This window comes from Geotrypetes seraphini, chromosome 13 (assembly GCF_902459505.1).
Source record: "Geotrypetes seraphini chromosome 13, aGeoSer1.1, whole genome shotgun sequence".
Taxonomy (NCBI): domain Eukaryota; kingdom Metazoa; phylum Chordata; class Amphibia; order Gymnophiona; family Dermophiidae; genus Geotrypetes; species Geotrypetes seraphini.
In genome coordinates this window covers 24,446,369-24,465,239 of record NC_047096.1, presented here as the reverse complement: position 1 = coordinate 24,465,239, position 18,871 = coordinate 24,446,369, and the positions used below count along the sequence as shown (strand labels likewise).

Genomic DNA, 18,871 nt, shown 5'->3' with positions numbered 1-18,871 from the left:
GCGTCATCAGCGAATAGTGTTATTTTACTTTGAAGCCCTTGAGTCAGATCCCCTATGAATATGTTGAAAAGAAGTGGACCCAGGACCGAACCCTGCGGCACTCCACTGGTCACCTCCGATGTTTTAGAGAGGGTACCATTAACCACCACCCTCTGAAGTCTGCCATTCAGCCAATCATTGACCCATGCAGTTAGTGTCTCTCCTAACCCCATCGATTCCATCTTGCTTAGCAGCCTGCGGTGTGGGACACTGTCAAAAGCTTTACTGAAGTCCAGGTACACGACGTCCAAAGACTCTCCCAAGTCCAACTTTCTTGTTACCCAGTCAAAGAAGCTGATGAGATTGGATTGGCAGGACCTACCCTTGGTGAATTCTGGTCACCGTACCTCAAGAAGGACATGGAGGTACTTGAGAGAGTCCAAAGAAGAGCAACTAAGCTAATAAAGGGCATGGAGGACCTCTCATATACTGACAGACTGAAAAAGCTAGGGCTTTTCTCCCTGGAAAAGCGGAGACTTAGAGGAGACATGATAGAAACCTTCAAGATCATGAAGGGCATAGAAAAAATAGACAGGGACAGATTTTTCAAATTATGGGGATCAACAAGTACAAGGGGGCACTCGGAGAAATTGAAAGGGGAGAGATTTAGAACAAACGCCAGGAAGTTCTTTTTCACACAGAGGGTGGTGGATACATGGAACGCGCTACCGGAGGATGTGATAAACAGGAGCACGCTACAGGGGTTCAAAGAAGCCTTGGATAGATACTTGGAGGACAAAGGGATTGAGGGGTACAGGTAAGAGTAGAGGTAGATTATAGGGATGGGATTAGAGGTAAGTTATAAAATTAATCAGGGACCACTGTTCAGGCACTAGGCCTGATGGGCCACCGCGGGAGCGGACCGCTGAGCAAGATGGACCTCTGGTCTGACTCAGCGGGGGCAACTTCTTATGTTCTTATGAATCCATGCTGACTGGGATCCCGAAGATTCCCTTCATTCAAGATCATGTCCAATTTGCTTTTAATTAGTGTTTCCATGAGTTTGCACACTATTGATGTGAGACTCACTGGTCTATAATTCGCAGCCTCTGCCCTGCAACCCTTTTTATGCAGAGGAACGACATTAGCTAATTTCCAGTCCAGGGGAACTTTCCCCTTACTTAGGGAGAGATTGAATAGCTCAGCCAACGGTTTCGCCAGGACATCGCTCAATTCTCTGAGCACTCTTGGGTGCAAATTGTCTGGTCCCATGGCTTTGTACACCTTGAGTCTTGCCAGTTCACTATAAACTTCACCTGATGTGAACTCAAAATTCTGAAACGGGTCTTCTGTGCTTTGTGTTGCCTTCAACTGCGGACCGTGTCCCGGTGCCTCACAGGTGAAGACTGAGCAGAAGTATTCATTCAGTAGTTCGGCTTTATCGGAATCTGCTTCCACGTAACTTCCACCTGGTCTTCTAAGACATACTATCCTGCCTGTATTCCTTTTTCTGTCACTAATATACCTGAAGAAGGATTTGTCCCCCTTTTTAATGTTTTTATGCCAGAATTTCTTCCACTCGAAGTTTTGCCTCCCTAACTGCCATTTTGACCACTGTAGACCTGGTCCTATATTCTATCTTTGCCTCTCGTTTCTCCGTGCGCTTGTAGGAGAGAAACACTTTTTTCTTCTCCTTAATGAGGTGCGAGATCTCCGCGGTGAACCATTGGGGTTTATTGTTTCTTTGTCGTTTATTTACTGATTTTATGAAGCGGCTAGTTGCTTCATGTATGGTTGATTTCAGTGTTAACCACTTAGCTTCTACATCATCGGTCTCCGCTTGGTCCTGCAGCGTCCGATGGACGAAATCTCCCATGCGTGCGAAGTCTGTGCCCCGGAAATTGAGTACCTATGTTTTCGTGTTTGATCTAGGGAAGCCTTTCCTAAGGTTGAACCATACTATGTTGTGGTCGCTGGAGGCTAGCGTATCTCCTACTGAGACCTCTGAGACGCTTTCCCCGTTGGTGAGTACCAGGTCGAGGATCGCCTGGGCCCTAGTGGGCTCTGTTACCATTTGTTTGAGACGTGCTCCCTTTATGGAGGTTAAGAGCCTCCTGCTACCGCTGGTTGTCGCTGAAAATGAGTTCCAGTCTGCATCAGGCATATTGAAGTCCCCTAGCAGTACAGCTTCTTCTTGTAGAGTGATATTCTCTATGTCTTCAATTAATTCTGCGTCCATATCTTCCAGTTGTCTTGGGGGTCTGTATACCACACCTAGATATAGGCATTTTTCTCTGCCTCTTGCCAGGTTTACCCAGAGGGACTCCCCGGTGTAGTTCCACAGACTGTAAGCCTCTCTGCAAAGTTTGAGGGAACCTGAAACCCCCTGCTTGTATAAAACATGGTCACTTGATTGTCTGTCTGAATGAGCATGTTCTGCTGTGGAATCCATAGATGGAAGGCTTGGAGCACATAAAAGACTGCTCGGAGCTCCAAGTGATTGATATGCAATGTCCTTTTGCTTGCTCACCATTGGCCTTGGAGTTTGGAGGCTGTCGAGATGCGCCACCCCCCCCCCCCCAACCTTGATTGAAAGCATCGGTGATTATGGTAAGGGAAGGTGTCGGGCAATGGAATGGAATGTACATCCGAGTTGTAAATAGGGGGAATGAATCTACCAGTGCAGGGAATCCTTGATGTTTGAAAGTAGAGGAATCTGCTGTGAAAGTGAGTTGAGATGTTGATTCTGGTGGAGTTTGATGTGCCACTGTAATGGTCGCATGTGGAGTCTGGTGTGTTTAACCAGTGACGGGGAAGCTGCCATGTGGCCTAATAAGCACAAAATCATTCGAGCTGGTAGAGAAGCTGATTGTCTTGCTTTGTTAACCAGCTTGATGTCTTTCCTGAGGAAGATAGACCCTTGCAGAGGTGGTGTCTAATAGAGCTATGAACATGAGGGAAGGAACTGGAGTGAGCTTTGACTCCTGGAAATTGATGATAAAGCCCAGTGTTTGCAAGGTGGACACTGTAGTTTAGATGGTATTTTTATTTTATTGTATCTTAATGTATCTTTATTGTAAACCGCTTTGAACCTCACGGTATAGCGATATATAAGAAATAAAATAAAAAGTAGAAGACGGTCCCTGGAGTGGTTACTAGTAGCCAATCATAAAGGTAAGGAAGCACTATAAGATTTTGTTTTCTTAAATGTGCCACCACCACCACTAGGCACTTGGTAAAGGTAAACACCCGGGTTGCCGACAATAGGCTGAAAGGTAAAACCCTGTACTGGAAATGCCTGTTGAGGAATTTGAAGAACAGAAAATGCCAGTGGGAAGAATGAATCGGAACATGAGTGCAAGCATCCTTGAGATTTAGGGCGGATAACCAATCTTGCTGCTTGAAGAGAGGAAGAATCATAGGAAGAGAAATCATTCTGAACTTTTCTCGCTTTAGATAAGCATTGAGAGGTTTGAGGTCGAGGATTGGATGGAGACCTTGTATTTTCTTGGGGATAAGAAAAAACTTTGAGTAAAACCCCCGATTGATTTCTAGAGGTGGGACTTCCTCTATGGCATTGTTTTGTAATGAAGTGAGATCTTCTTTGTAAGTTGAGGTATGTGTTTAAGAGAAACTGTGGATGGTGGTGGGCAATGAAAAGGTAGGACAGGGGATAGAAAATTTAGGAGATATCCCTGTGACACAATGTTGAGGACCCACTGATTGGTAGTGATTTGCTCCCAAGCTGAGAAAAATTTTGGTTAGCTGTCCCTCCACTGGTAGCTTGTCAAAAACAAGATGTAGGTTTTAGTGTAGGAAGTTGAGAGACAGGCTGCTGTTTGCAGTCTCTAGAATGCTGTCTTGGCATATATTGAGAAGGCTGTGACCATTGCACTGTGGGTCTGATGATTTTGGATAGAAAATTGTTGCTGCAATACTCTACGCAAAGGAAAAGTAGAAGCAGAATGACAAAATTGTTGAGACTGATTCAAAGGGTGTATTGACAGTTCACGACTGGCTGATAAATCTTCTTTGATTTGTGAAACAGTGGCCTGAACCTTTGCTCCAAACAGACTGTCCCCTAAGCAGGGAGCATCTGCCAGTCTGTCATGAAAATCTTTTCTGAGGTCTGACGCTCTCAACCATGCCGTGCGTTTAGCAGCAGTAGTGACTGCTGCTGTTTTAGTCATCATATCATAAGCATCATAATTAGTTTTGATTAAATAAGTGGATTCCTGTAGAGCCACATGGAGATTGGGAATAGTTTCAGGGGAGGCCATCTCTAACTGTTGTATAATCTGATGTTGAAAATGTAAAATTTGAAGCTGATGGGCCATGATTTTTGATGAAAGCATAGAACCCTGGTATACCTTACAACTGATAGAATCTAATAGATGGCAGTCCTTCCCCAGAGGAGCATTAGTAGGAGTCTTTGATGAGTTGGATTTGCGGATGGCTGACTCCAAGATCATAGAATGGTGGGGAAGCTGTAAAAGGTCATGACCGGGCGCTATTAGGACCTTGTATTTCATTTCAAGACGTTTAGAAGCTGTAGAGACTGACAAAGGCTTCTGCCAATTGTCCAATTGGAGATCCTGGAGCACTTGATGTACTGGTAAATCAATTAGTTCTCTTATTGGAGTTTTACAGGACTGAAGGATAGACTGAAAATCCTTATTCCCTGTGGGTGTGGTGTCTGGAGAGAGACTAAACAAAGCAGACACCTTGTGTAAAAATTTTTAGACAGGAGTGCTCCTTCGTTATAGCTGGTAGAGGAGAGAGCTGAGGCTGGACTAGTTCTTCATTAATGGCAGGTTCCTGGTCAGACCAGTCCTTTGGAGAGGAAGGACTCTGAGCTGGAGAAGAGCATATGGGGAGTACAAAGTTCCCAAGTGACATCTTGCTGGATATTAAGCATATGGTCTGTGGAAAGTTCTACACAATCCTGGCACTGCTGAGGTTCTAATATAGGAAGAGGAACAGCAGAAACAGAAGGATGAAACAAGGTGGCACTACCCTGCATAAACCTTGGGAAAGGGAGAAAAAATTTGACGAGACTACACAGACTGAGGAGCCTGTGGAAGAGACTCTGGAAAGGAAGCAGGAGATACCTGTTCAGGGTCAAACACTGGAGGAGAAGTAACTCTTTTTTGTTTTGTGTGTATCTTAGCCTGTTTAGCTGTTTAGACAGAGAAGAAGAGTCTTGTAGCAGTAGAGGAGAGGACCTTGAGGCCAAAGCAGAGTCTGCAGGAATTCTCTTTGAAGTGAGTTCCCTTACCAGAACGGTCCCTGAGTCCTTTGAGATGGGACGAGCTGTCACAACTGTTAGTAGTGGAGAGGGAGTATCAGCCCTCTATACCGCCGGCATTTTCCTTTTATGAGCAGCTGGCTGAGCTGGGATCTTATTGAGACTGATCAGTGGGTCTTCAACATGCAGCTGTGGTGGTTTGGCGCTTCTCTCCCCCACTGGTACCGAGGTAGGGCCCTGAGGGGAGGGAGCCGCATCAATGTAGGCTGCTTCTCTGGTTTCTTGCCTGTTCTAGCACGAAGCATTGTTGGAGGAGTGTCAGTCTCCATTTGAGCTGGCGGGATTCTTCGCTGTCCTAAAGACCGCTGTGTTCCGCTGAAAAAATTAAGCTGGCTAATGCCGGCTGAACTGATGAGAAGAAAAAATGGCTTCTGAAGGAATTCTTCACTTTGTTTTCTTTTCTTTTTTTCGGTGACTAAAAAAGAAAAGAGAAAAAGTTCTTTTAAAAAAAACCCCCAAAACAAACGTTAAAGGCAAGAAAGCCATATGCTTTCTAAAACTATCATTTAAAAGTGAATCTTTTTATTTATTATTTATTTTTTTTAGAGAATGGCTGTGACTAAACAGGAGCAGCAAACTAAAAAACTGACTGGAGAGGGGCTTGAAGGCTAGGGCTCCTGCACATGCTCAGTAAGCTTAAAGCTTACTATAGCTAGGGAGAGCATCGACACACCAGGCTTGGTTGGAGACTTCACCAACAAGTATGGCTGCATATCATAGTTTCATAGTTTATTTCTCCTGCCTGTCTCCGGAGAATCTAGTATATAGAGATGAAGCTTTCCCTAGCACAGTGCTTCCCAATCTTTTTGCAGCTGTGACCCTATGATTGTGCCTAAATAAAATTTGTGTGACATCCTGGAGGTGTGGAATAATGAAACACCTATGGAGAGCTCACTTAGGTCAGGACCCCAAAGGCAGGTTTGTGATCCCATTTGAGAAGCTCTGCTCTAGTAGGAGGCATTGCTGGAGATGGGTGAGATCTGTAGCAGATGCTACTGTAAAGGCTGTAAACTGGTGCATGGGACAGAAGATGTGCAGAAATTGTGGCACCGAAATTGAAAGGAATATAAGACAAAAAACTTGAAAGGATGGCTTCTGGAACCTGACTGGTGACCTGATAGCCAGTCAGGTTTTTGGGATATCTATGAATATGCATGAGTTAAAGTTGCATACATTGAAACCCCAGTAAATACAAATGTATATGATGCCTATTTTCAGAGGGTGTTCAAAATATTGCTTGGCTATGATTGGAAAACTCTGTTGCACAAAATCTTGTAACCGAGAGCCTTAATTTTCTTGTCTTCTGATTTCATTTACAAAAGACAGAGAAAGTGTCAAAATCTACAGTGGATGCCTTCCAAAGCATATCTTCAGAAGCAAGCAAAAGGTAGGAACAGTAAGAAGCTATTTTAACAAGTAGTATGGCAAGAGGGAAAGGAACTATTAGCTCTGCTGAGTCATGCTTTGTGGCCAGTTTGGCCTTTTTCATCATTTAGTTCGTTTTCTCAACTTTTTCCTAGCCTTTACTGTACCACGGACTAGTCCCAAGGCTAACTGAGTTGGGTGACTTCTTAATTGGCTATTAATGTTTAGTGAGAAAAGCAATATAGATATTTTTTTATTTCTCTTTGCCATCTCCAAGCAGTGACTGTAACAGTCTGGAGATTTATCCCCAAAGTTCATATTTCTCAGAAATGGGATCCCTGATAAGATGGAGAGAATCTGAAACATGGGGTGCAGTTAGCTACAGGGCAGCATGTTCTTAATACTTTGCATAGTGGTAAAAGTCAGTTACTGATGTCTGTCTTTCCAGCTGTAAAAAAGAAAGAGAAGAAAACCAAAAGCAATGAGAAGAAAGAGAACCATTCTGGGAAGAATCCCCTGGACTCAGGAAGGGATGATAATGTGCAAAAGAAAAATGACCCTCCTCGAAAGACCCTCCTCATGGAGAATCCAGAGGATGGGAGCTGCATGGTGCCTGCACTTGATCCAAAACCAGTTGTCACTCCTGCCACAAGGAAGAACCTTAAACAAGTCCCCCTGCCAATACAGCTCCCTTTGCCTCCACAACCCATCCCAGGGCTTGCAAAGAAAGAGGTTTTGAAGAACACCCTTAGTGAGCCCAAGAAAAAACAGCCCACCCTGGCAGAACCAGGTGATGGAATTAAAAAAACAAACCATAAAACAAATACTAACGTATAGGTTAGAAATTTTTAAGCAAAAGGCTTATGAGATTGTATTGAATATCCTTGTATGCAGGGTTGTGGCGTCGGAAGCAAATTTTGGGTTACTGGATTTGGAGTCTGAGTTGGTGAAAATGTGCAGACTCCAACTCCTAATAGAGTTAAATTGTGTCATGCAAATATAATGTTTACATTTCTTATTTCACAGATATGATTAACCCTTTTTTCAGGATACCGTATTTTTCGCTCCATAAGACGCACCTGACTATAAGACACACCCTAGATTTAGAGGAGGAAAACAAGAAAAAAAACATTCTGAACCAAATTCTCCCTGTCAGGCTCTACCCAACCCCCATATAAAGCACTACATCCAAAATTGTTCCATCCCACCTGGGCCTGATCCACATGATCCAGAGCCCAGACCCATGCACCACTGCTATACCCTAGCTCTCTAATTCAGCAGGCTAACCCCATTTCCTGTACCTACCAACTCAACACAGAATTTCTGGAAAACTAAACAACAAGAAACACTGCCCAAAATTGGTAACCAAACTGCCCTCCCATAGACAACCCAACTTTGAATGCATGACTCAAACCCTGTACTAACCAGAACACCCACAACCCCTTATACACTATTCAGCCACCAAGATTACAACCCCCCCCCAGCCCACCAACAAACACACACCTCTGTCACCCTTCAATTCAATAACAATCCTACCCCAAACCAGTTCACACTCCTTCCCACTGCACAATACCCCAGCCTAGACCTTCTGCATATCTACCAGGTCAGACACCACAGAGATCCACACTGCCTTTTAGCACCTCAACCCTCGACCGCCCGCCCACAAGGCAGCCACACAGAAAATGCACCTGAAAGCCTTGAGCAGCTCCACATGACAGCAAGGGAAAGGCCACACCGACCCTCCGGTTCAGCCCAGCAGTGTCAAGGAATCCATGCCGTTCTCCCAAGCACGCTGAGCCAACATGAAAAGGCAGCACATCACCTGCAGCAAGGGGTGGGGGCACGGATAATCATCGAGCAGGGGCACAGCCAGCAGAGGCTCTGCGTCACTTCCATCTGTGCAGCACTAGTCTTCCCGCCGCACAGCCAAGGAGGCCCTGCAGTGCCACTCCGGTCTCCACCCAGGACCACAAGCACACCCATAGTGGACCAACAGCAGCCCACCACCGCTGCTCCTCACCTTTGCCTCTACTCCCCCCGACTCAGCACACAAACACCGACGTAATTCACGGAGGGGCACAGGCATGCGAAAAGCACACGCCTGCCTTTTGCGCTGCTCTGATGCTGCTGCAGCTAGTTCAGAATTCAGCCAGAGGGAAGGGAAGGGCAGGGCAGGACCACCGGAGGAACTAGATAAGGTAATGGATTGGGGGTTGGATATTCGCTCCATAAGATGTACCCTTATTTCCACCCACTTTTTTTGGGGAAAAAGGTGTGTCTTATGGAGCGAAAAATACGGTATGTTATACTTTTAGAATATATTTTGATATCGAGTTCTTTAATTGCAAAATGTAATATTTTATATTTATATTGGTGAAAGTGGCGCCTAGACAGTGGGGGACAAAGTTAGTTCCCATCCCTGTGAACTTTGCCTGATCTCATCTGCACAGGCCTCAAATAGGGGTCTTTTTATTAAGGTGCACTAGCTGTTTTAGCACGCGCTAAACGCTAATGTGTCCATTTTAGTTTATGGACACGTTAGTGTTTAGCGCGTGCTAAAACAGCTAGCACGCTTTAGTAAAAGGACCAGATAGTTTAATAAAATGATTTCAATATAAAATCAAAGTATAAAAAGAAATAATATTCTATACAAATTGTCATTTTATAAATCGCAAACAGAACAAGGATCAACAAAACCCCTGTCTCCCTTCCCTTCTCCCCTCACAAATATCCCCTCCACTATCAACACAACTGAACAAGACAAATTACCTTCAAACACACTTCACTCTACACAACCCCACATGTACAACCAGAAAAAAAACATCTTTGCATACCCAAAGATCACAGGCTGCAAATACAAATCCTTCCTAGACAGAACCTTCGTGTTCTAAGCAAACAGACAGTAATCCTGGCTGGGAAACCACATAAATAAAGCCAGACATACCTATAACACATTCTGAAAATCAATTAAAACCACTCTACTTGACAAATTCCTTGCCTAATCAGATGACCTCTCTCAGGTATTCTTTCTCCTTATAACCCCAGTGTATTATGTAACATCTTTCTTCTCTCATGTATTCTTTCCCCATGTTTCTCCAATTTATTATGTAACATCCTTCTTCTTGAATTTTGTAATTCGCTGATTGTCCAGTCTTCTTTCTATGTGAACCGCCTAGAAGTCACTTTGACTATGGCGGTATAGAAAAATAAAGTTATTATTATTATTAAATAACTAGAAAATGCTGCATAGAATAATCATGCTAACAGAATACCTCGGTCACATACATAGAACACAAATCCATAATGGCTGACCAAAAATGATAAACATAAATTAAACCAAAATCCCAAGAATCCACTCTTTGCATTCAGTACAACACCTAAATGGATAAAGGAGGTTTTATGTACTGATTCCACAGCCCTGCCTGTATATGGTCGTTTATGTAAACCTCCTTATCTTTGAAATGGTTGAACTTAGCTTCACCAAATTTTCTTTGGCATTAGATCCTTTTAAGGCATCAAGTTAAAATTTAGTTATCATAGGACAAGAAGGCAGCATATTCTTATATGTAGGGTGACATCATCTATGGAGCCCCGGTATGGACGCTTTAAAAGTACATTGCCACTTTAAAATTTTTAGAAAGTTCACAATAGCCCACACCGCACATGCGTGAGTACCTTCCTGCCTGATGTAGCTCGCGGCTCCTCAGTTCTTAGTTTTCTGCGAAGCTAACACGTCGTGTTCTTTGAACATTGTTCAATTTTTTGCTTTTGCCTTTCCGCTCACTCATATTTTTTATGTGTATTCTTTATACTCGCATTTCATACATATTTTTTACTTCAGTGTAATAAAATAAGTTGAGGTTCTTTTTTTCCTCATTGTTCGACCCTTACGGGCTTTTCCCATCAGGGCCTTTTTCTCTTTCCTCAGCTTTGAATTCAATTTGGCTGAGGTGGTTTTTCCGTCGATGTCCTGGTCGTTCACTGGTTTTAAAAAGTGTTGTAGGTGCTAACGCCAAATTTCCATCACTTTCCTACATGGTTGATGCTTACAGTGCCTTGACCCTGAATACTGTGTCGAATCCTGCGTGTGGTCTTCTACCCTGCAAAAACATACAATTCTTTAGCGCCTCTCCAGACCGGTACACTTCACTGATGAAAATAGTTCACCAGGACCAGCAGGTGAAGACTGAGGCAAAACCTTTTAGCTGTAATATAAGTAGCTGTGCTTCCCCCTAACATAACCAGTCTGTTCTTAGTCTCAGCAGATGTGGTAAGCTGTTGCCAGTCTTCCCTTGCTTAATGTCGGTCTGTTGAAAGTTGTTTAATAGCCTTCTTGACCCTGTCTGATGCCAGACTGAGCTTAGGGGGGTCTATCTGACCTCAGGGGTGTCACACTCAATGGGTCACGAGTTAAGTCCTTCCCCCCATATCCTCCACCTCCCCCAAATTTTTCTAGAGGGGCCTCAGCTGTAAGCCTTGCCACCGATACCAGCAAGGCATATGGCTTAGAGAGCCAGTGGAGTTTGTTCTGACAGGGAAGAAAAAAATCCTGAGTGCCAGTCTGAAGGGAGCCTTCAATTGACTGTAATTGATTTTTTGTTAACTGGCAGTTTGCTTTCAGCTAAGTCGTGTATTGGAAAAAGTGCTCATTGTGCTGCAGACCCGAGGTCAATAAGGCCAATTTGTACTCAGTGTGCCAGCCGCCACGAAGGGGAATCCTTGTCGGCTTTGGGTGCTGGCATCCTGAGATCCCCTTTGCGAATGCCTCGCACGCCAGCAGCTGACAGCAGGGAAGCCTGGGTTCCCTCGCCACCCACTCACAGATTCCCCCAGTTGCCGATGGCCAGGAAAATAAGGTTTCCCTTTCCACCGATGCTGCTGGGGATTCTCTTACAGCTGCTTCTGGCTTGCCTGCTTTAGCGGCTGGGGCGGTTCAGGCTTCTCAGTCGCTACAGGCTTCAGGGGCGGTTTTCTATGCAGACTTTGCTCTGATTTTGGCGGGAAGTGCCTCCATTTTGTCTGCAGCCTCAGGTGACCTTCCCCCTGTATTGGAGAGACAGGGGTAGGTTTTTGCTGGGTTCACTGCTTTGGCAGTGAGTCCCATTGGGCTGCCAGGGGATTTCCCCCTGATTTAAATAAATAAAAATATTTTGTTTTAGCCTTGTGCAAGGCTGGTCTTCAGGCGGCCAAGGGTCCTGCTTCAACCCCGGGTGTCTCGGGGGATTTTTCCCTCTGTGTCCACTCTGGTTCTGCCCTCTCAGCGCCAGTTTCTTCCCCATCTCCTCCTCTTTCGTCCAAGCGGCTAAGGGTCTCTTGGGACGATGATTTTTTTGTATGAGGAGCAGTTTTCGCTTGATGAGGACCTGGACCCCTTGGTAGACCTCCAGGATTCTCTCAGTGGGACGGACGCTGCTGGCAGAGGTTTTTCAGTTCCTCCAGCTGGCGAGGATGCTTTGTTGTGCATCTTTCAGCGGGAAGAGCTCCAGGAGCTTATTCTGCAGGTTTCCTCGGTGTTGCGCTTTGAGGAAGACATGAAGGAGCCCACCTCATGTCATGGACCCCCTCCTTTGGGGGATCCGTTCAGCCTCCTGCTCTTTTCCTATGCATCAGAATATTCGGGATATTGTGCTTACACAATGGAAAGCGCCGGAGTTGCCCTTTTATTTTGCATGCTTTATGACTCATCTGTATCCCATCCTGGAGGGAGATAGGGATACCTTGAAGTTGTCGGTTGTGGATGTGGTGGTTTCGGCCATCACAAAACAGTATATGGTGCTAGTTGAGGGCGGCTCGGCTTTGAGGGACTCTGAGGAACATAGGCTGGAGTCTCTTCTTCAGCAGAATTTTGGTGTCACTGCCCTAGCAGTCCAGGCGGCATTGGTGGCTTGGGCTTCTTTTCAGTGTGCCGAGCGTGTCCTTGTCTGTGAGTCTGGTGATTGCTCCTTAGTGGAATAGGAAGTAGCCAAAATTGAGATGGGTGCTTCTTATCTTTCAGGTTCCATGTTTGATCAGTTGTGGGCGTCAGCCAAGTCCATGGCTCTCGGGATGACTGCTTGTCGTACCCTGTGGCTCTGAGCTTGATCAGCAGATACGGCATTTAAGGCTAAGCTGATGAAATTTCCCTTTTGGGAGTCTTGTTTGGCGAGGATTTGGATAAGTTGGTTCAGACTAATGGACTCTAAGGAGCCCCGTCTTCCTGAAGACCGTGTCTGCCAACCTGCGTGGGGTGGTGTTGCTTGGGGGTGTTTGTGTTTTTTCCGCAGGTACCACCTTGGTTGAGGGGCAGCTTTTCCTGCCGCTGGGTCTCCCTGGGGCTGTTTTTTTCAGTGAATGCATTCTTTTATGGAGGGCCATCGGTACCTGCCCAGCCTGTGCATAAGGTCACCAGGTCCTGCGGTACTGATACTGGATCTCCGGTACCGTGTCCATGTTTCATGCATAAAAGTAGCGTATCTCATCGATGTTCTTCCTTACAGTGTCAATCCAGTTTTTCAAGACATTATTATTCTTCATCTTCTCGATGACTCCAGTCCGCTCAGCATCGGTCATCCTCAGCTGCTTCGAAGCATAAACATCGCTCTCCTTCCCGCTCTTCTAAGAGTATAAAAGGAAAGCACATCATACATCGTCATCTTCATCAGATCGACACCGGTCTCGACACCATCATAGATTCCGATGCACTTCCTCATCAAAAGACTTTTATGATTCGGACTTACAGTCTGACTCAGTGGATGATGTCCCTGAGTCTACTACAGAGGCTTATGACACTACTTCTGAGAAGTCTCCTCAAACGTTTCCACAAAGTTCTAAGTCTCCCACGGAAAGGCTGTCTTTCACAAAATTAATTGGACAATTGGGCAAAGAGCTTCCAGTCAAGTTAGAAGCTGATTCTGCTCATAGTGCTGAATATTTTGAGGCTTTGGACTATGATGAGCCTCCTAAAGAACTTCTTCATCCACCATTGCATTGTATTCTCAAGGAGACTCTTCATAAGAACTAGGAGACCCCTCTTGAAATTACTGTAGCTCCCAGAAAATTGGACTCTATACAAAATCATTTCTTCCCCTGGTTTTGACAAACAGCAGCTTCAGCATCAGTTCCTGGTGGTGGAATCAACTTTGAAAAATTCTACTCCATCCAGGGTTTATGCCCCCGAGACGAGAGGGGAGCACTGTGGATAAGTTTGCCATTGCCTATACCAAAACACCATATTGGCTAACAGAGTCCTTAACTACAATTTCTAAAGTTCATGCTATGTCAAAGCATTTGGTTAGGAAATTGTCTTATTTTGATAGATACATTCCTTCAAAGTAATTACAGGATTTTCGTTATTTCTCATGCCCTTGCCCTGGCAAGAAAATATATGGCGAAATCGGCTTATGATGCCTTTGAATTGTCTTCCAGAGCCTAGGCTATGTCAGTGGCAATGAGACATCTAGCATAGCTCAGAGTCTCTGATATGGATATCAACCTCCAGGACATATTGGCTAACATTCCATGCTTAGAAGATGAGCTCTTTGGTGACTCAATTAAAAATGCCACTCAAAAGCTTACTTATCATGAAAAATATTGGAATGCCTTAGTGAAATCCAAGTCTAAGCCTTCAACTTTCAAGCCTTTGAAGTTTTCCTATCAAAAAGGCGTTTTACTTCAAAACCTGCTGCTACTACTCGACCACAGCAGAAGAAACAGAAGCAACAGCGCCCTCAAAAAAACCCAGGCCACAGCTCCACAGAAGCCTGCTCAGTCTTTTTGATGTGCTTCTAGAGAACATAACTGCTAGTCCGTTATCCTAGCCTCTTCCTCAACCCATCGGAGGGCATCTTCAAATTTATTACCCTTACTGGAAACTGATTACCACAGACCTCTGGGTTCTAAAAGTCATTCGAGAAGGATATTCTTCACTTTATTGACATTCCTCCAGATCATCCTCTTAGAGAGTCATCTTCTCACCCTCAGCAGAGGTCTCTTCTTCTTCAGGAAATAGAATCCCTTCTCCTTCTCAATCCCATCAAGAAGGTTCCTCCAAGTCAGGGGAACCGGGCAGGGATTTTACTCCCGGTATTTTCTTGTTCCAAAGAAGATGGGGGGTGTTTGTCCAATTTTGGACCTCAGAGTCCTCAACAAGTTTCTAATGAAGGAAAAGTTTTGCAACTTTATATCCCCTTTTGGATTGCAATGACTGGCTATGCTCTCTGGACCTGAAAGAAGCCTACACTCGCATCCCAGTGCATCCAGCCTCCAGGCGATTTCTCCTTTTTCAGGTGGCTCAACACTATTATCAGTACAAAGTACTACCCTTTGGCCTTGCATCCTCTTCCAGAGTATTCACCAAGTGCCTAGTGGTAGTGGCAGCTGCATTATGGTCTCAGGGCCTTCAAGTCCTTACCAGGGCCAGTAGTCCTTACCGAGAAAGATGCTACAAGTGCTAGACGTTGATAAAGGTATCATTGATCACCTTGACAGACACAATCTGATGAGGACCAGCCAACACGGCTTCAGCAAAGGAAGATCTTGCTTGACGAACTTACTTACTGCACTTCTTCGAGGGAGTAAACAGGCAGATAGACAAGGGTGACCCAGTCGACATTGTATATCTGGATTTTCAGAAGGCGTTCGACAAGGTCCTGCATGAATGACTACTTCGAAAAATTGCAAGCCATGGAATCGAGGGTGATACACTCACGTGGATTAAAAACTGGTTGGTGGATAGGCAACAGAGCGTGGGGGTAAATGGACAATACTCGGACTGGAAAAGTGCCACAAGTGGAGTGCTGCAGGGTTCGGTGCTTGGGCCCATAATGACCTGGAAATTGGTACAACGAGCGAGATTATTAAATTTGCAGACGATACAAAGTTATTCAGAGTAGTGAAGATACAGAAGAATTGCAAAGACCTGCAACGTGACATAAATATGCTTGAGGAATGGGCTGCGACATGGCAAATGAGGTTCAACATGGATAAGTGTAAGGTGATGCATGTCAGTAACAAAAATTTTATACACGAATATAGGATGTCTGGGCAGTACTCGGAGAGACCCCCCAGGAAATAGACTTGGGAGTACTGGTAGACAAGTCAATGAAGCTGTCCGCGCAATGTGTAGCGGCGGCGGCGGCAAAAAGGGTGAACAGAATGCTAGGAATGATTAAGAAGAGGATCAAAAACAGATTGGAGAAGGTTTATCATGCCGCTGTACCAGGCCATGGTACACCCCCACCTGGAATACCGTGTCCAGCACTGGTCGCTGTACATGAAGAAGGACATTGTACTACTCGAAAGGGTCCAAAGAAGAGTGACTAAAATGGTTAAGGGGCTGGAGGAGTTGCTGTACAGTGAGAGATTAGAGAAACTGGGCCTCTTCTCCCTTGAAAAGAGGAGACTGAGAGGGGACATGATCGAAACATTCAAGATAATGAAGGGAATAGACTTAGTAGATAAAGACAGATTGTTCACCCTCTCCAAGGTAGAGAGAACGAGAGGGCACTCTAAAGTTAAAAGAGATAGATTCCGTACAAACGTAATGAAGTCCTTCTTCACCCAAAGAGTGGTAGAAATCTGGAACGCTCTTCCGGAGGCTGTTATAGGGGAAAATACTCTCCAGGGATTCAAGACAAAGTTAGACAAGTTCCTGCTGAACCAGAACGTATACAGGTAAGGCTAAACTCAATTAGGGCAATGGTCTTTGACTTAAGGGCCGCCACAGGAGCGGACTGCTGGGCACGAAGGACCACTGGTCTGACCTTGCAGCGGCAATTATATTCTTATGTTCTTATTCCTGCTCTTAAGCTGTTTCAAGCTTAGGTGTTCACAGTTAGTTTGCTTGTGTGCCTGCCTGTCTGCCAAGTTTCGGAGGCTGCTAGTTGGTAGTTTTTATTATGGTTTGTTATTTTGGGTAGAATTTAGACTACTAATTAAGCTGTTATTAGTGTTTTTGCTTTAATGGAGTTTTGTCAGTTGTAAGAACTATTTTATGCTTATTGGACTTTTTTGTTTAAGATGGTTTGTAAATAAATATTATATAAATGTTTCTGTAGCCCATGTGCTTTCCAGAATTTTGAAGTTGCTGCTCTATTTATTTTGAAGGGCAGTACATCATATTTTTAAATTTAAACTAAAACCTGGCTATCCTTTAAACCATAATCTGCCATATCTTAAAGCTGGCCAGCAAAATGGAGCCCCTACCAACCCATCGTTGTCTTGTATCCACTTGAATGTGATGCCTATCATTAGAGAGCTGAACCACCTCATCATGCATTTTTGTGTATACCTTATACTGCATACTTGCTGAAAGTTGAAATCATACTTAAAACCCAATTCCTTATTTGTAATTTATTTGAAAAATCTTTATTGATGAGTAAATCCAAAGTGAAGTTTAGCTGAAAGTTAGTCTTTAGATTTATGTATCCAGCAAACAGTTTTTTAAGTTTGTGTCTGACTGTGCCTTTGCTCCCTTAAGGTAGACATGATCCTATTGGTCGCGGTTTACCTTTTCCCCCACTTGCCCATTTCCTACCCTGAACACTGCTTCTTCTTCTGTAGGTGTGGAGCAAAGCAAGCAAAAGAAGGGAACTCCTAGGCCAGGTCCTCCCATCAAGCAAAAACCAAAAGAGAAAGTAAGGAATTTTTAAATTCCCTAAAAAAATATGTAATCTCAGAACATGGATTTCTCATGTTATAATGTAATCTTAAAAACTTCAGTACAGTCTCCAAGTTTCTCTGTGCTCTCAGGAAGTGAGGTATGTAGGTAGTGAAACTAACTGCCTGTTTTACAAAGCCGTGCAGCAACAGCCTCGAAGCTCTTTAAATCTCTATGGGCTTCGGGGCTGTTACTGCGCAGCAGCTGCTAGCACGGCTTTGTAAAACAGGCCCTAAGTTTTTAATCCAGTTTAGGAAATTTACTATCTTGTAAATATGGCCTTGGAGGAATAATAGATTATTCTGTGCAGAATATACAAGAGATTTTTTTAGGGGCTCCAGCATTTTGGGTAGAATAAATGATAGTGTTCCTTATGTCTTGTCTTTTCTAGGAAAAACCACTCCTAGTAAGCAAGCCAGAGAGCAGCACACTGAGTCTGCTAAATACTTTCTCCAATGGAAGCAGTTCTAAACAAAGGCCTCTTGCAGATGGCGTGCACAGGATCCGTGTGGATTTCAAGGTAAACAGGAAAAGATAAGTAGGTGCTCTCTTACTGCTCTTTATAAAACGTATGCATATCCAAAAATTGGAAGCTGTTCTGGGTAGAGTTGGTTTGTGATGTGAGAGGTCACTCTAACATCTCCTTCCCTATGGTATTGCCCTGATGGTGAGTGATAGCTGTAAATCTTGCTGGCATCTCAGGCTGTTCTTTCTGCTTTTTAGGAAGACTGTGATGTGGAGAATGTGTGGGAGATGGGAGGCCTGAGTATCCTAACCTCTATACCTATAACCCCTAGGGTGGTTTGCTTCTTGTGTGCCAGCAGTGGCCATTTAGAGGTAAGACATTTTCGCTATGCTTTCATTTAAGATTTTACATAAATATGTAATGCACGCATGATATCAAGTGGAAGTTCTTTAGTAGCTGGCAATGTCGGTAGACTACTCTCCTGTTTTTGGTCACAGTGAATAGTAGGAGGGAGTGAGAGTGTTCAAGCAGAATTAATAAGGTCAGAGAATGCTGCAGGTGATGCCAGTGATCTTATTATAAACAATTTTTATTAGTAACCAGAATGATTCATTGCAGACAATACATGTTGGTCATCCATTTTGAACAAAGAACGATAGCTGCATAACTCTAGACACCCAAAAGCATGACTGGAAAAACAAGGAAATACAAATGGCAGCAGGATATAGAACTATTCAAGTGGAAGTACAAACAAGGAATACAGAATACAAGCTTAAGTCCCTCCTCATTCCCACAACCTTTCCTCATTTGAAGTCCACTCCATCCGCCTATTAACTCCTCTACCTCTTTGGATAGTGGTCATTTATTATGCCCCCCAACAAGCCCCCTTTCTCACTGAATTTGACTCCTGGCTTTCGGGCTTCCTTGATTCATCATCTTCGTCTCTCATTCTTGGAAGATTTTAACTTTCACCTTGATGATCCCACTGACAAGTTTCCTTCTAAGTTTCTTGCCTTAACCTACTCATTTGACTTCCCAGCTGTGCTCCACTACCCCCACTCACCAGGATGACCACTGCCTTGATCTTGTCTTTTTCTCCAACATCTCTCTCTAACTT

At 44.2% G+C, this 18,871-nt stretch overlaps 1 protein-coding gene across 4 annotated transcripts in view; it reads left to right on the top strand.

The window, feature by feature from the left end:
• Positions 1–18,871, top strand: part of KMT2A (lysine methyltransferase 2A) — a 301,152-nt gene that overhangs the window by 54,476 nt on the left and 227,805 nt on the right. For all 4 annotated transcript variants that reach the window (XR_004536758.1, XM_033917957.1, XM_033917958.1 and 1 more), the window contains exons 6-10: positions 6,610–6,674; positions 7,101–7,442; positions 17,192–17,265; positions 17,680–17,808; positions 18,012–18,125. Coding sequence is in view for 3 of the 4 variants with exons in the window: in XM_033917957.1 (XP_033773848.1) it covers positions 6,610–6,674; positions 7,101–7,442; positions 17,192–17,265; positions 17,680–17,808; positions 18,012–18,125 (724 nt within the window). In the remaining variant the exon portion in view is untranslated. The remainder of the gene's footprint in view (positions 1–6,609; positions 6,675–7,100; positions 7,443–17,191; positions 17,266–17,679; positions 17,809–18,011; positions 18,126–18,871) is intronic.